The sequence below is a fragment of the Herpailurus yagouaroundi genome, unplaced genomic scaffold (genome assembly GCF_014898765.1).
Source record: "Herpailurus yagouaroundi ecotype Mexico unplaced genomic scaffold, PumYag 77, whole genome shotgun sequence".
Classification (NCBI taxonomy): Eukaryota; Metazoa; Chordata; class Mammalia; order Carnivora; family Felidae; genus Herpailurus; species Herpailurus yagouaroundi.
In genome coordinates this window covers 79,780,045-79,793,754 of record NW_024412388.1, presented here as the reverse complement: position 1 = coordinate 79,793,754, position 13,710 = coordinate 79,780,045, and the positions used below count along the sequence as shown (strand labels likewise).

General features: G+C 33.3%; 1 protein-coding gene across 7 annotated transcripts in view; it reads right to left on the bottom strand.

Moving 5' to 3' along the window:
* CCDC18 (coiled-coil domain containing 18) overlaps positions 1 to 13,710 on the bottom strand; it is a 115,609-nt gene that overhangs the window by 52,271 nt on the left and 49,628 nt on the right. For 6 of the 7 annotated variants that reach the window (XM_040471002.1, XM_040470998.1, XM_040471000.1 and 3 more), the window contains 4 exons: positions 11,792 to 11,926; positions 11,550 to 11,627; positions 7,246 to 7,362; positions 1,407 to 1,574 (listed from right to left, as the gene is read on the bottom strand). In XM_040471002.1, coding sequence (XP_040326936.1) covers positions 1,407 to 1,574; positions 7,246 to 7,362; positions 11,550 to 11,627; positions 11,792 to 11,926 — 498 coding nt within the window. The remainder of the gene's footprint in view (positions 1 to 1,406; positions 1,575 to 7,245; positions 7,363 to 11,549; positions 11,628 to 11,791; positions 11,927 to 13,710) is intronic. The other variant, XM_040471003.1, reaches the window with a different exon arrangement.

The following is a 13,710-nucleotide window of genomic DNA, read 5'->3' as shown; positions in this document are numbered from 1 at the left end:
TTCTCAGGAAACTATCCACTTTCTCAGGAACTCATACTATTGACTATCTCTGCTCTCTCCTCTGGGCTTCTTTGTATTAGCATTTAAACACGTTCAAGACATTCCCATCACAAAAAAAAAAAAAAAAAACTATCCTTCAGGGGCACCTGGGTGGCTCAGTCAGTTAAGCTTTCAACTCTTGATTTTGACTCAGGTCATGATCTCACAGTTCATGAGTTCAAGCCCCACACTAGGCTCTGCACTGACAGCCCAGATTCTGTCTCCCTCTCTGTCCTTCCCCCACTTGCTCTCTATCTCTCAAAATAAATAAAAATAAACTTTTAAAAATTATTTAAAAAAACTATCCTTCATATCTCTACCTCCCTCCAACTACCACTGCTCTTTCTTTCCTCCTCTTCAAAGCCCAATTTCTCAGTTTTCCATGCTTACTGTATCATCTTCTCATTTCTCATTCATTCCTCAACCCGAAGAAATCATTTTTTTTTCAACCCAAAGCAACCTAGCCATTCTACAGAAACCGTGCAATGTCACTAATAACATCCATGTTGGTATTTCCAGTAGACATTTCTCAACCATTATTTTATTTGATCTTGATTTCAACGGCCCATGACACCAATTATCATTCCTTATTTCATGAAATACTTACTTTGGTTTCTATGTACCATATCTCACAGAGATCTATCTAAGTCAATCTTCTCACCCATCAATCTGTATTTTCTCCCTAATTAATTTCAGCCACTCCATGTTTTCAGAGAACATTTACAAAACTGCTCTTCAAATTAATATCTGGCTAATGATTTTAATATCCTCTCGCCTCTTCTAAAACCTCTCACCAAATAACTAAATACAAATTCTAAGCCATTAATATCCACACTTCCAACTCAAGTTCCAAGAATAAAATTAAAATAGTAGCCAGGTAGAAAGTAAAGGGAACCATTGAAAACCTACCCACTCTCTGTTTTATTAAATAGCCCACTCATAAGCAGAAAGAATCTAAAGATGAGTAATAATCTGAAAGGATCCAACATGGAATCTATGCATAGTGGAACATGAATGAAAGGTAGAAAGAGAATACTTTATAGTGGAAAATTTACTCCAAATACTAGAGAAATTTTTAGATTTTTTAGAAATTTAGATCACATGTCCTGATCCAAAAACAAGACTGAATAAAGAAGTCTAAATTATAACTAAGTTCTCTGGATGGCAAAAATGTGCCTATGCTATTAGAGATGCAGGTCAGAATACACAGAAATAGAACTTTATTCATCTTACAATATTAATACAGAATATTTCTTATAATATGAAATCCTTGACGTAAATAGCAACCAATAAAACAAAAAAGCTATTATCAATTTTTAAAATTTATATTTTATACAAGTAAAACCATTTTGGCCAATAATATATACCTGTTTTTCAAGTTTAGTTTGAATGTCTTCTAGCTCTCCATTTCTAATTGTCTCTTGTTGTAACATTTGCTGCTGCTGCTGAAGAGTATGCTGTAGAATAACATTCTGCTCAGCAGTCTCTTGAAGACTGTGATTTTTTATCTTTAGTTCTTTTTGTAAACAGTATACCTAACAAATATATACATTTCTCATTAAAATGACATATTTCAAATAGAAAGCAATATAATGTCCAAGCTGTGTTCCTTATTATCTTCACTTGTCATGTGGGACAATTATATTTAAGTTTGTTATATGGAAGGGCAGGTTCATTTTTCTGATGGGAGGATGTTAGAAGGGCCTGCTTATAGAGCCGGCTCTTGGCTGGTATCTGGGAATGTGGCTTTTGAAACATTCCCTAAGTGATGAGATTGTTTTGCTTGGCTCTGGCACTGAATCATGCTTTCCTCCTGGGAGTTCGTAATTTTAATACTTGTGACTGTCCTAGGTGACCAGCCCCCCATAAAAAAAAACCCTGAACTTTAAGTCACAAACAGGCTTCTCTGGGCAGAAACACTGCCCACATATTACCATATTTCACTGCTACAGAAAGGAACATGTTTTATGTGATCCCTCCCAGAGAAGGCAGAGAACACAGAAAGGTATGGATTTTTCCATACTCTGTCTGATGAATCTTTTCTCCTTACTGATAATAAACTATAGCCATAAAAGACCTGCACAAATGTTAGGTGCTATTTATTTATTGTATTATTGTTGCTACTATTGCTGTTGTTTATAAAATGGTATCTCAGCAAAGCACTCAAATATTCATGCTCCAAAAAATACATAAGGAAATGACAGTATCAATTAAGAAATTGTATTCATTTACTCCACATATTTAGGACTTGAATATGCTGGTCCCTAAAACTGCTCTTTAAAAGATACCTTTAAAATTATCTGGAAGTACCTAATAAGAAAGGAAAAAAAAATTGCTTTGTCCTAGTAATCCAAATCCAATAAATATGCCAAATTATTTTTAAAATCATACTAATAATACAGCATATTTTAATATGTATAATATTCCTTACCTGTTCTCAAAAGTAAGAGGTTTAATAAATGATGATTTATCAACCTGATTTCAAATGATGCAACCATTTAATATCATAATTTAAAAGACAGTAGCAAATATAATATTTTACAAAATGAAATTAAGTGAAAAAAATAGAATTACGTTTCATTGACATAATTATGAAAAACATGCAAGTAACTAGAAAACTGAAAACTTAAGTATTAGAAAGTAGATTGTAGGTAAACCTTTAAAAGATTTCTTATTGTTGCTTACCCAAAACTATTTTTAACATGAAGGAAAATAAAAACCATTCCTTTAAAGCAAAAAAATCTTTCCAGTAAGTATTCCAGAAGAAAGGAATTTTAAACTTCTAAGAAATAGCGGAGGAAAACAATGATTTGGTCCTTTTTTCTAATTATCCAGCAATTGAACATTCAGCAGCATGATGAAGGGCTTAGGGGCCAAATATTCTTTGTTCATGATAAGAAACTCTTAAATGTCACATTTCTTCATTATCTAATGATACTGTAAACTTGGAGAACCTTATGCAACTAACCAATTTCTTACTCTGTTATTATAGTTCTTTTTTATGATAATCTACTTAATTTCGTCTGTATGAAAATAATTTATTTAGGGCAAACATGTATCAGTATCACCTGTTTGTTTTACTTGCTAGCTCCCGAGAAAACTGCAGATCACATTTAGTGCAGTAGTTTATTTTCTATAGAACTGATTTGCCTGCAAGAGAAGTTTAAATAGTATTTTTTCTAAAACATCCTGTCTTAGACTTCTTTTTCTGGTCAGAGAAAAAAGTGGATAAGATGTTAAGATAAGACAAAGGTAAGATAAGACAAAACAGAAGAAAAGAAGGTAAATCTTAACCAAAACGCCAAGAAAGCCATACCACATAATAACAATAAAAATTTATTTCAGTAATCTGGCCACTGTAAAAATAATTTCAATTAAAAATATTGAATATCTGTTAGTTTTATCACAAATATCAATTCACAAAAATCAACCTGCATCTACCCAACTTAAAGTGGCATTTTATTGTACTACCCTTTAATTTCCATTTGACTTTAAAATATAAGAAATAGTTTTTCATTATATTTTCTTCTACATTATGATATTCGGAGAATCAAGTATTCCTAAAGGATTCACTATTTTATAACTGGGGGCAAGAAGAAAGTAGAATTTATACTATAAAATCTACTTTACAATGAACTTTATCTAGATTAATCTATATCCAAAGGAAAAACACTCACAATTATTACTTAAAAATAAAACATAACCCAGGGGCGCCTGGGTGGCTCAGTAGGTTCAGCTTCCAGCTTAGGCTCAGGTCGTAATCTCATGGTTTGTGAGTTCAGTCCCCCCATTGGGTGGTGCTCTCTGTTGTCAATGCAGACCCCACTCTAGATCCTTTTTTTTCCTCTCTCTCTGCCCCTTGTCCACTCACGCTCTCTCTCAAAAACAGATAATTTAAAAAAATAAATAAAACATAACCCAGAAAAGTTACTGATATGATATGATGATGCCAAATCCTCAAAATTTAAGTCCATCAATGTGAGTAAAAATATCAATAAAATAACTGATTTTATTTGAAGAAATGCTATATGCAAAAATGTTTAGACTTACTCACATCTGTTTTGTGTTTACTTTCTCCTATCATATTCACAGTGTAATTCTGCATCAACACATATTTTTACCACTTTGTAAAGCATTTTAATGTGGAATTAAAATCTTTTCAAAATGATTTAGAACCCCAAATTACTATTATTTTAATCATAAATGTACTTACTTCAATATCTGGAAAATAGTATATACCTGAGACAAAAATCTCAGAGGAGTTTTTATTATCTTCCTGTGGTGGATAATCAACATTTAGTTTTTACAACTGGCTAACTTCTTCTCAATATGCTCTAGAGCCACTCAATTATTCAGCTAGTGTGTGATTTAAAGATTACTGATTTAATCTGATTAAAAAGATCTAAAAGATTAAAACACCTTTATAACATCACTATTATTAACAGAATGGATGTACTGTGAACCAAATCCAATTTTCTAAAACCTAGCTATATATGATGAAAATCTCACAATTCTGATAAATTACAGATGACTCTTGAACAATATGAGTTTGAACTGCATAGGTGCACTTATGCAGCTGTTTTACAGTAGAGTTCTGCAAATATATTTTCTCTTTCTTATGATTTTCTTAATCACATTTTCTTTTCTCTATCCTACTTTACTGTAAGAATACAGTATATAATACATATAACATAGAAAATCTGTGTTAATCCCATGTTTATGCTATGGTAAGGCTTCTGGTCAACAGTAGGCTATTTGTAGTTAAGTTTTTGGGAAGTCAAAGGTTATATGGGGATCTTCAACTACATGGAGGGGGGATCAGTGCCTCTAACCTCTGCGTTGTTCAAGGACAACTGTAACTAACTGTAATATTAACTAGAATGACATTAAAATTTGCTCTAAAGACAAATAACTCAAAAGTAAATAAATGTATGGGGTGGTACTTAAAAAAACAAAGTAAATAGTAATTGGATTTTTTCCATGTTTTTTATCAGAAGGACTGAACGATAACCTGTTAAGTAAGCCAGTTCATGTGCACTGAGGTAATAATTCAGCAGCAATAAAAGGTGAAAATCTTTCTAACTTACTTACTTATTCCCTAGTATAGTTGTACATATTTTACTACTTCTGATTTCTAATTCAGTATGGAGCCTAGGTTTATATTGCCAGCCATTTTGAAAATAATTCTGTTCATTTTAGATAACTGTCTATTATCCACCCTACTCACTGATTCGGTTTCTGAGAACACGAAGTCTAAAGCTCAACAAATCCCCTTGTTATAAACACTGCCTGTCTCCAGATTCCATCTCTGTCAAGTCCATTTACACTGAAGTATAATGAAGGCTATCGAATAAATGTCTAAATAATGTTTTAAAGAAGTTCACAGTAAAATAAAAATAACATTTCTATTTTAAGAAGTCAAAGTATCTATAGTTTAGGCAATTCAAATTCCATATACTGCAGTGGAGAAATACATGCCTGTCTGTCAAAGATGCCATAAAAGCCTTCATGGAGGGGCATGGAAGGAAGAAGGCAGTACCATATAAAATATGAAGATTTCCTTTTTTAACCTCTAAACTTATATAATTATGTGATATACCTAAGTGTTGAGTGCTGGTCAACTATATACCTGTTTTTAGATCTGTTGTCTGCTTTCCCCCTGCTCTGCTCCATGTTTTGCAGGAAATTCCCCTCTGGGTAATAGAAACATTTAGCCAATGTGAGGGACCTGTAGCAGTTCTCTTCCTCTACAGTCTCAGCTTCAACTAGACAGACTCCTTCTTTGTGGCTCTAGCTCACTAGGCAGTCCTACTTCTGTACTATAGTCCACCATTTCTGCCTGATATTCCTCTATCCCTGATGATGGTAGTAGGTCCTTTCTCTTTGATTTTTTAATTTTTTTAAATGTTTATTTATTTTAGAGAGCGAGATGGAGAGAGAAAGAGGGAGGGAGGGAGAGAGATGAGCAGGAGCAGGGGAGGGGCAGATAGAGAAGGAGATACAGAATCTGAAGCAAGCCCCAGGCTCTGGGCTGTCAGTGCAGAGCCTGACACGGGGGCTCGAACTCATGAACTGTGAGATCATGACCCAAGCTGAAGTCAGACGCTTAATGCTTAACTGATTGAGCCACCAAGGCGCCCCATAGTAGGTCCTTTCTTATGATAATCTCTGAGTCACTTTACCATGCTTTGTTTGCTTCTCCCCTCTTCCATGATATATGTTTCTAATTCTCTGCATAAAATTCTATTTTAATGATACACAAAGGATTCTGTTTTTCTGGCTGAAACTGGCTGAATATATTCTAGTCAACTTTGATGAGGATTTGTTGGGGGTGATTATGAACATGAATTTAAGGTTTAAAGCTTATCTTTAATTTATATTTTAAAATATAACTTATTTTAAATTTGTATTATAAATTCTAACAAAGAAATAAAGGAATTCTTCACTAAGATTATCCCCTTGAGCAAACATTTAGTGAGTACATATTATGTTGAAAGCAAAGTGGTAGACACTGAGGATATAGAGATGAATAAGATAACTTGAATTATCTATCCAGGATCTTAAAAACTCATCTCAATAGAGAAAGTCGAATTTCTAAACCTAATTCTTAACCCTTTAGACAACCAGAAGTAGCAAAATCAAAATGGAAGAAAATTTGAAGAATTTTATACTTCTAAATCTAAAATAATATTCTAAAGCTAATCATTTTAGAGTTAATCTGTGATATTAATAATAATTTAATCTTATGATTCCCTAAAAATAGATAAAAGAATCAGCATTTTAAGGTGTCATATTTTGTGTTGCAGTGAATTGTTTGTTTCATAAAGAATATAAAATTGGGGGCGCCTGGGTGGCTCAGTGGGTTAAGTGTCCGACTTCAGCTCAGGTCACGATCTTGCGGTCCGTGAGTTCGAGCCCCGCGTCAGGCTCTGGGCTGATGGCTCAGAGCCTGGAGCCTGCTTCCGATTCTGTGTCTCCCTCTCTTTCTGCCCCTCCCCCATTCATGCTCTGTCTCTCTCTGTCCCCAAAATAAATAAACATTAAAAAAAAAATTAAAAAAAAAAAAAGAATATAAAATTGGGATTTACATTTTAATGGAAAGATTTTTTCATCAGCTACATAAAGACATACTTTTAAACAATCTTAAAAATATCTCTAAAAGAAATCACTTGGAGAATATGCTATTTAACAAAAATGTTAATTTACCTCTTCAGATTTCTTCTTTAGCTGTTTTTCAAACTTTTCCTTATTTCCTTCCAATTGATTCAAATGCAAGGCAAGTTCTTCCTTACACATTTCTAGTGCTGAATCTAGTTGTCTGACCTAAGCAGGAAAAAAGCAAAAAAAAAAAAAAAAGGAAAAGGAAAGTCAACTAATATTAATATTAATGAGTGTTTATTATGTGCTCAATATTTTACAGATTTATCTCCTCATGTTACCTAACTGCTTCAAACAGTGAATACACAGTCCAGCTTAGAATACAAAATGCTATCAAAGAAAAGATTTATGTAGAAAACTAATTTTTCATTACAAATTAGGAAACCAGAGACTGGAATCCTGAAGAACATACAGAACATGAACAAGTAAAGAAGGGCATTCCAGGAAGAGGGAATATTTTCAGAGACAAGACAATGAAAGGAAATGGTGCGAAGTTGTAGTTGAGGGTATGAAGAGAATCAATTTATGGGAGATTAGATTGGAAAGACAGACTGGGGCCAATTGTCAAAAACCTGTAAGCCAAACACCCTAAAATATTTACCTAAAAAGGTAAGCAATATTTAAGCCTATTCTTTAAGCTCCTTTGATCAAGAAAAATAGTAAAATGAGCATACAGTGGTGTACTGTGCTAATAATGCATTGGTGTGAATATTCTGAATATGCTGAAGTCACTAAGAAATAAAAATGCTTTTGTTAGCTAGGGAAAAAAAAGAAACTTAGGAGATGGCTGCATTTGCTCTAAATCTGAAAATATTTTCAAAAAGGCAGCAATGTAACTTAGTTCAAGCGTTGACACAGCTGCAGATGCTTTACACTCACTGCCTTAAAGAGCAAATGGGCAAAGAGCAACCCACTTTCAATAATTTTTTTTCACAAAAATTAGTTCAAGGGCCACAATTTGCACATGTGCTCCACAGCCCATCTGTCAATAAGATTCTTCTTTTGCTCCTTTCTTGGTGTAATTTTGAGCTTCTCAGGAGTGTTTTTTTTCCCCTCTAATGCCAACAGCATTCTTGTAAGTCATCTTGAAGGTGTAAAAATAATCTTAAGAAAAAGAGAAAAATGCCTCTTCTGGCAGATACTATTTATTCTACATCATGAAATTATCCTCACAACTCTTATTTCTAAATAGAGAATCTTGAAAGACAGTTTTTGAAGATTGTCCCTATAGCCTGTGAATATAACCATTAATAGCTAAAAAGTTTACAATTTTGAAAGATTATCCTTGTTAACAAATTGTTGCCCTAGTAATAATTTTTAAATTAACATTTGTTTTATGAAAGGTATAAATACTTATCAGTTTTCTTTCTCAAGCATGAGAACGAGCACTGGTACTTTTATCATCTCCCATATACAGAGAAAAAATAAAATCTATGACTCTGCAAAAATATCATACCTGATAATTAACAGTGTAAAAACTAATTCTGGCAAGATTTATCACTAGATGTTAAAACCATTGGTTATAAGGTTGTTGAGGAGGAGGACATTCATACTGCCTGAAAGAATCACCCCACATTTTGTTTATTAATTATATAGGGAAAAAATGTGTCCTTAACATGGTGAGATCTGGAAATAATTAGCTTAAAAAACATGTCAGTATTGTCAATGCCAATAATGGAGTGGTCTGACATGTGCTTTCAGATGGGAAGCTATAGAAGAGCACAATATAACTCATGTGGTATTCTAGCTGACCTACACTTTTCAGAAGATTCAGTATCAGGAAGAATAGAAGGAGTAAGTGAGTTTAAGGAAATCTAAAGTGCCAGACGTAACATGTAATTATAATTGAATCCTAGATTGGAAAAAGAAAAAGAACAAGCTGAAGTATGTTTCTCGAGGTTTTAATGGGCATACAAATCACCTGGGCACCCTACTCAAATACAGATTAAGATTCAGTAGAAGGGCCAGGATTAGGGTAAGACAGGAGACATGTGTTCAAAATTTAAGGAGGCACTAACTCTCAGGGTCATGCCAAGCACCAGCCCTCCACTTACATAACCCTGAGAGTAAGCATCTCATTAAGCTGTGCACCAGAAGCAACTCACTTGCTTCACCTTAGTCCCAATTCTGTTCAGGAGGTCTGGGGCACAGATGAAATTCTGTTCACAAGTTCCTAGGTGATGTTGATGCTGCTGGTCCGTAGACCATGCTTTGAGTAGAAGGCTATAAAGAACAATTTTAAATAATCAGAAAAATTTCAGTACAGACTACGTGTTGAATGATGTTGCTGATTAATTTTTACTTTCTCTGGTATGTAAAAGTGCTGTACAGTTGTAGGAGAAAGTTTCTGCTCAGAGGAGATGCAAGTTTAAATATTAAGGTGGAAGAGGGAGACAGAGGATCTGAAACAGGCCCTGTGCTGACAGCATACAGCCAAATGCGGGGCTCAAACCCACAAACCACCAGATCACAACCTGAGCCGAAGTCGGATGCTCAACCGACTAAGCCACCCAGGCGCCCCTCTAGTCTAACTTTCTTAAACAAAAGCAGCTAAGTTCTTTTTTTGTTGTTTATTTTTTTCCAGTTCTGACTTTCCTTGAGAAAAAAAAAAAATTCCAGAGTGGAATATAAAACCAATCAAGAGAAAACAAATAAACAAAATCCCTATATCTAATAAGCACCTTCTCAATTTTTTATTTAACAGCAGATAACATAATTGCTTTAATTTATTGGTTTCTTGTTACCTATTCAGAATTTTCCCATCAATCTTCTAGTTCTCATTAATCATACTTTCATAGGTGATATAACTTTAAATTGATTCTTATAACTTTCCTACACTACAGGTAGAAAATTCATAATTCTATGATTTCATTAGTTATCTTTGTATTTCCTTTGTTAACAGTTGGATTGATTGCATTTTTCAAGAATTTACTGATTATAAGAATATAACCTTCGATTGGTTACTTTAAAAACAAAATCCAAAAATTTTTATGCAAAGAAGAAATTAACGTATGTACAGGCACATGGCCAAAAGTCAAAAAAGGAAGGTAGTAATGATATAATCAGTAAGAAGAGAACTAGATTTCAAATATCCTGTTGTTGCTACAAATATCCAGTATGTCAAATTTGGTATAGTGATAGGAACATTGCTTCTATATTTTTTCCTCATTTTGACATTTGCCCGAATAACATCAAACCTATTAAAGCTATTAAGGGAATAAAACCCAATATGATAATTTATTCTCTTATTGATTTTAATATCTGGTTATTAACACATGGAAATAAATTACTAGATGATTGGCTAGATGTGTTAGGTCATTTAATTAAAAACAGAAGTGGCAATATAGATTTTATTTAATGAAATTATTTCATGCTTACAACTTTTTCATGTTAATGATCTTAGAGGTTACTTTTACATGAGGAAATGAATGGATATGGCATTATATGTTACAAGTTTTGGAGAATACAATATGAAAGTTATGGATAAACATACTATTGTGTTTACACGGGCATACTGGGTCACAAAATGGATTAAAAACAGAATACTGGTCAAAAATAACACTGGATTTTTAAAATATCCTTTATATTCAAGCCATATATGACAGAATAACATCAGCATGTTTGGACCTATTTTTAACACTAAAAATGCAAAGGAAAAATACTGAATATATAGTAATTACTTATCAAACTTTGAATAACTGAGTATACGCTAAGCATTATATGTACTTCATTTCATTTACTTTTCACATGTGACCCTCTTCCAGAATACTGTTGTCCGTATTTTACAGATGAAAAAGTTAAAGTTCAAAGAGCTTTAATAACCCAGCGTGGGTTAAAGTCAACTACTAAGCATTCAAAATCAAGTCAATTTAGCTCCAAAGCCCATGCTTTTAACCGTGAAGACAGACTAGTCAAAAACTGTATTTTATCTAAAAATTCAAATTTTATCCCCTAATTAATCTTGTAGCAGAACTGGTAAAAAAGAAGCAAAACTGGACTACTTGTAGATTGATCTCCCTTCACTTTCTCTGTTAATTCTTTACTGGTAATGTTAATAAGCAGTACTGTTAAAACTGTTAATAATAAGTACTGTTAAAAAAGTAATCTTTCTTAAGGCAAAAAAAAGGGGGGGGGGTTAGAGAATCCACAAACAGATTACCAACAATCAAATAATTAAGATCATAATTCACACTGAAGAAAATATATTTACAGAAACTAAGTTCACTGAGTCAGGTAAAATCTCTACCTGCTAATTTTTATCTAAATAATTTTTACAATTTATAGAGAAAAGTAAAAAAGCTTACAGGAATGTCTCCATTTAAGAATGAAGTTTAAAAATTTAGCATACTAGCCTTGATTGTTTCTTCAGATACTTGGTTCTGTAATGCTCTCAAAGCTTCATCTTTCTTAATGTTTTCCTTTTCCATTTCCTGAAAACACACAGATTGGTAGCAAAAATATAAGTACATGTATAAATATTTTAATTTTAGCATTACTATTGGGCTGTTAAGCAATTGATTTAATTAGAATTAAAGGCAGGTTACAGAAACAAAGTATTAGCTTTTAAAGAACACTTTTACAAAGATGATTTTACCCCTTTGCTTTCCGTCAAGAGTCTGTCTAGTGATTCAAGATGATGTTGTTTACATATTATATCTTGCTGCAAAATGGACATAGTCTTTTCTTGTTCTTTAAACTGTTGGTCTTTTTTCTCTAGTTGAGATTCAAGCTAAATGTAAAAACAGGATCTATTAATTTCATATAATTTTTTAAAAATTAAGAAACATTTTAAATATATAGAAAAGAATACAATATTCATATGTTAAATTACTACTGAAATTACATAGATTTTTGCAGTTTGCCGAATTTCCTTCAGTTTCTCTCCCTTGAGAGAAGAAATGAAATCACATGGCCAGGTCTTATTCCTCATCAATACAGCTGATTTCCTCCCTCATCAATACAGTTGACCTTTGACCAACATAGGTTTGAACTGCACAGGTTGACTTATATGAGGATTTTTTACAGTATAGGACTATAAATGCATTTTTCCTCTTATGATTTTCTTAACATTTTCTTTTCTCTGGCTTGATTGTTAAGAATACATTATACAATACCTGTAACCTAAAAAATATGAGTTAGCTGACTATTTTGTTTTCAGTAAGGTTTCTGGTCAAGATTAGGCTGTTAGCAAATTTTGTGGGAGTCAAAAGTTGAATCCAAATTTTTGACTGTGCGGGGGGTTGGTGCCCCTAACCCCTATGTTATTGGAAGGTCAACTCTACTACTGAAATTGGTCTATCACTCTCTGGTATGTTTCTCACACATGTTTTTTGTGCTTTTACTACATATGTAGGTCTATGAACAATATGTAATGTGTTTCTGTTTTGAAAATTTACATAAACAATATCAATACTTCTGCAAGTTTTAGCAACTTGGTTTTTTCACTCAATATTGTTTAGCTAATTATCCCTGGATATTTATCCATGCATGCATATGTGGATCTAGTTCATTGTTTTTGTTTTTTTTTAAAGTTTATTTACTTTGAGAAAGATAAAGTGTGTGCACACAAGGTTGGGAGAAGCAGAGAGGGAGGGAGAGAGAATCCCAAGCAGAATCCGTGCTGTCAGTGCAGAGCCTGATGTAGGACCTGATCCCATGAACCGTGAGATCCTGACCTAAGGTGAAATCAAGAGTTGAAAGCTTACCCAAGTGAGCCACCCAGGCACCCCTAGTTCATTGCTTTTTATAATGGTACAGTACTCCACTGTAACAACAAACTACAGCTTGTCTTCTACTCAAGAACAGTCTGATATTCTATTTTTCACCATCACAACAATGTTACAAAACATCCTGTGTACATGTCTCTTTATGTACATGTATTAGTTTCTTTAGAATAGACCACCTAGAAGTGGACTTTCTACATTTCCAATTTCATTAGATATTTATCTTCAAAGTGCATCTAAATTTATGTTTTGATTAGAAATACATAAGATTCTTGGGGTGCCTGGGTGGCTCAGTCAGGTGAGTGTCCAACTTTGGCTGAGGTCATGATCTCATGGCTAGTGAGTTCCAGCCCCGCACTGGGCTCTGTGCTGACAGTTCAGAGACTGGAGCCTGCTTCGGATTCTGTCTGTCTGTCTTTTTCTGTCTCTCTGCCCCTCTCCCACTCACACAGTGTCTCTCCCTCTATCTCAAAAATACACAAACATTTAAAAAAATTTAAAAAAAAAGAAACATGTAAGATTCTCACTCCCACAACTTCATCAATAATTGGTGTTATCAAACTTTCAAAAGACTTTTGTGAAGACAAAATAGGAGATTACTGATATGTGTATATGAATATATGTGTATATTACACACACATGTAAAAAATTATGTATGTGATATATACATATATATAAACACATGTACACATATATAATGAAAACATGGCAGAACAAAGCTAAATACAAAATATAAAAACCAAGGAACTGTGAAAACATTCAAATGAAAATAATCAAACAACAAATTAGA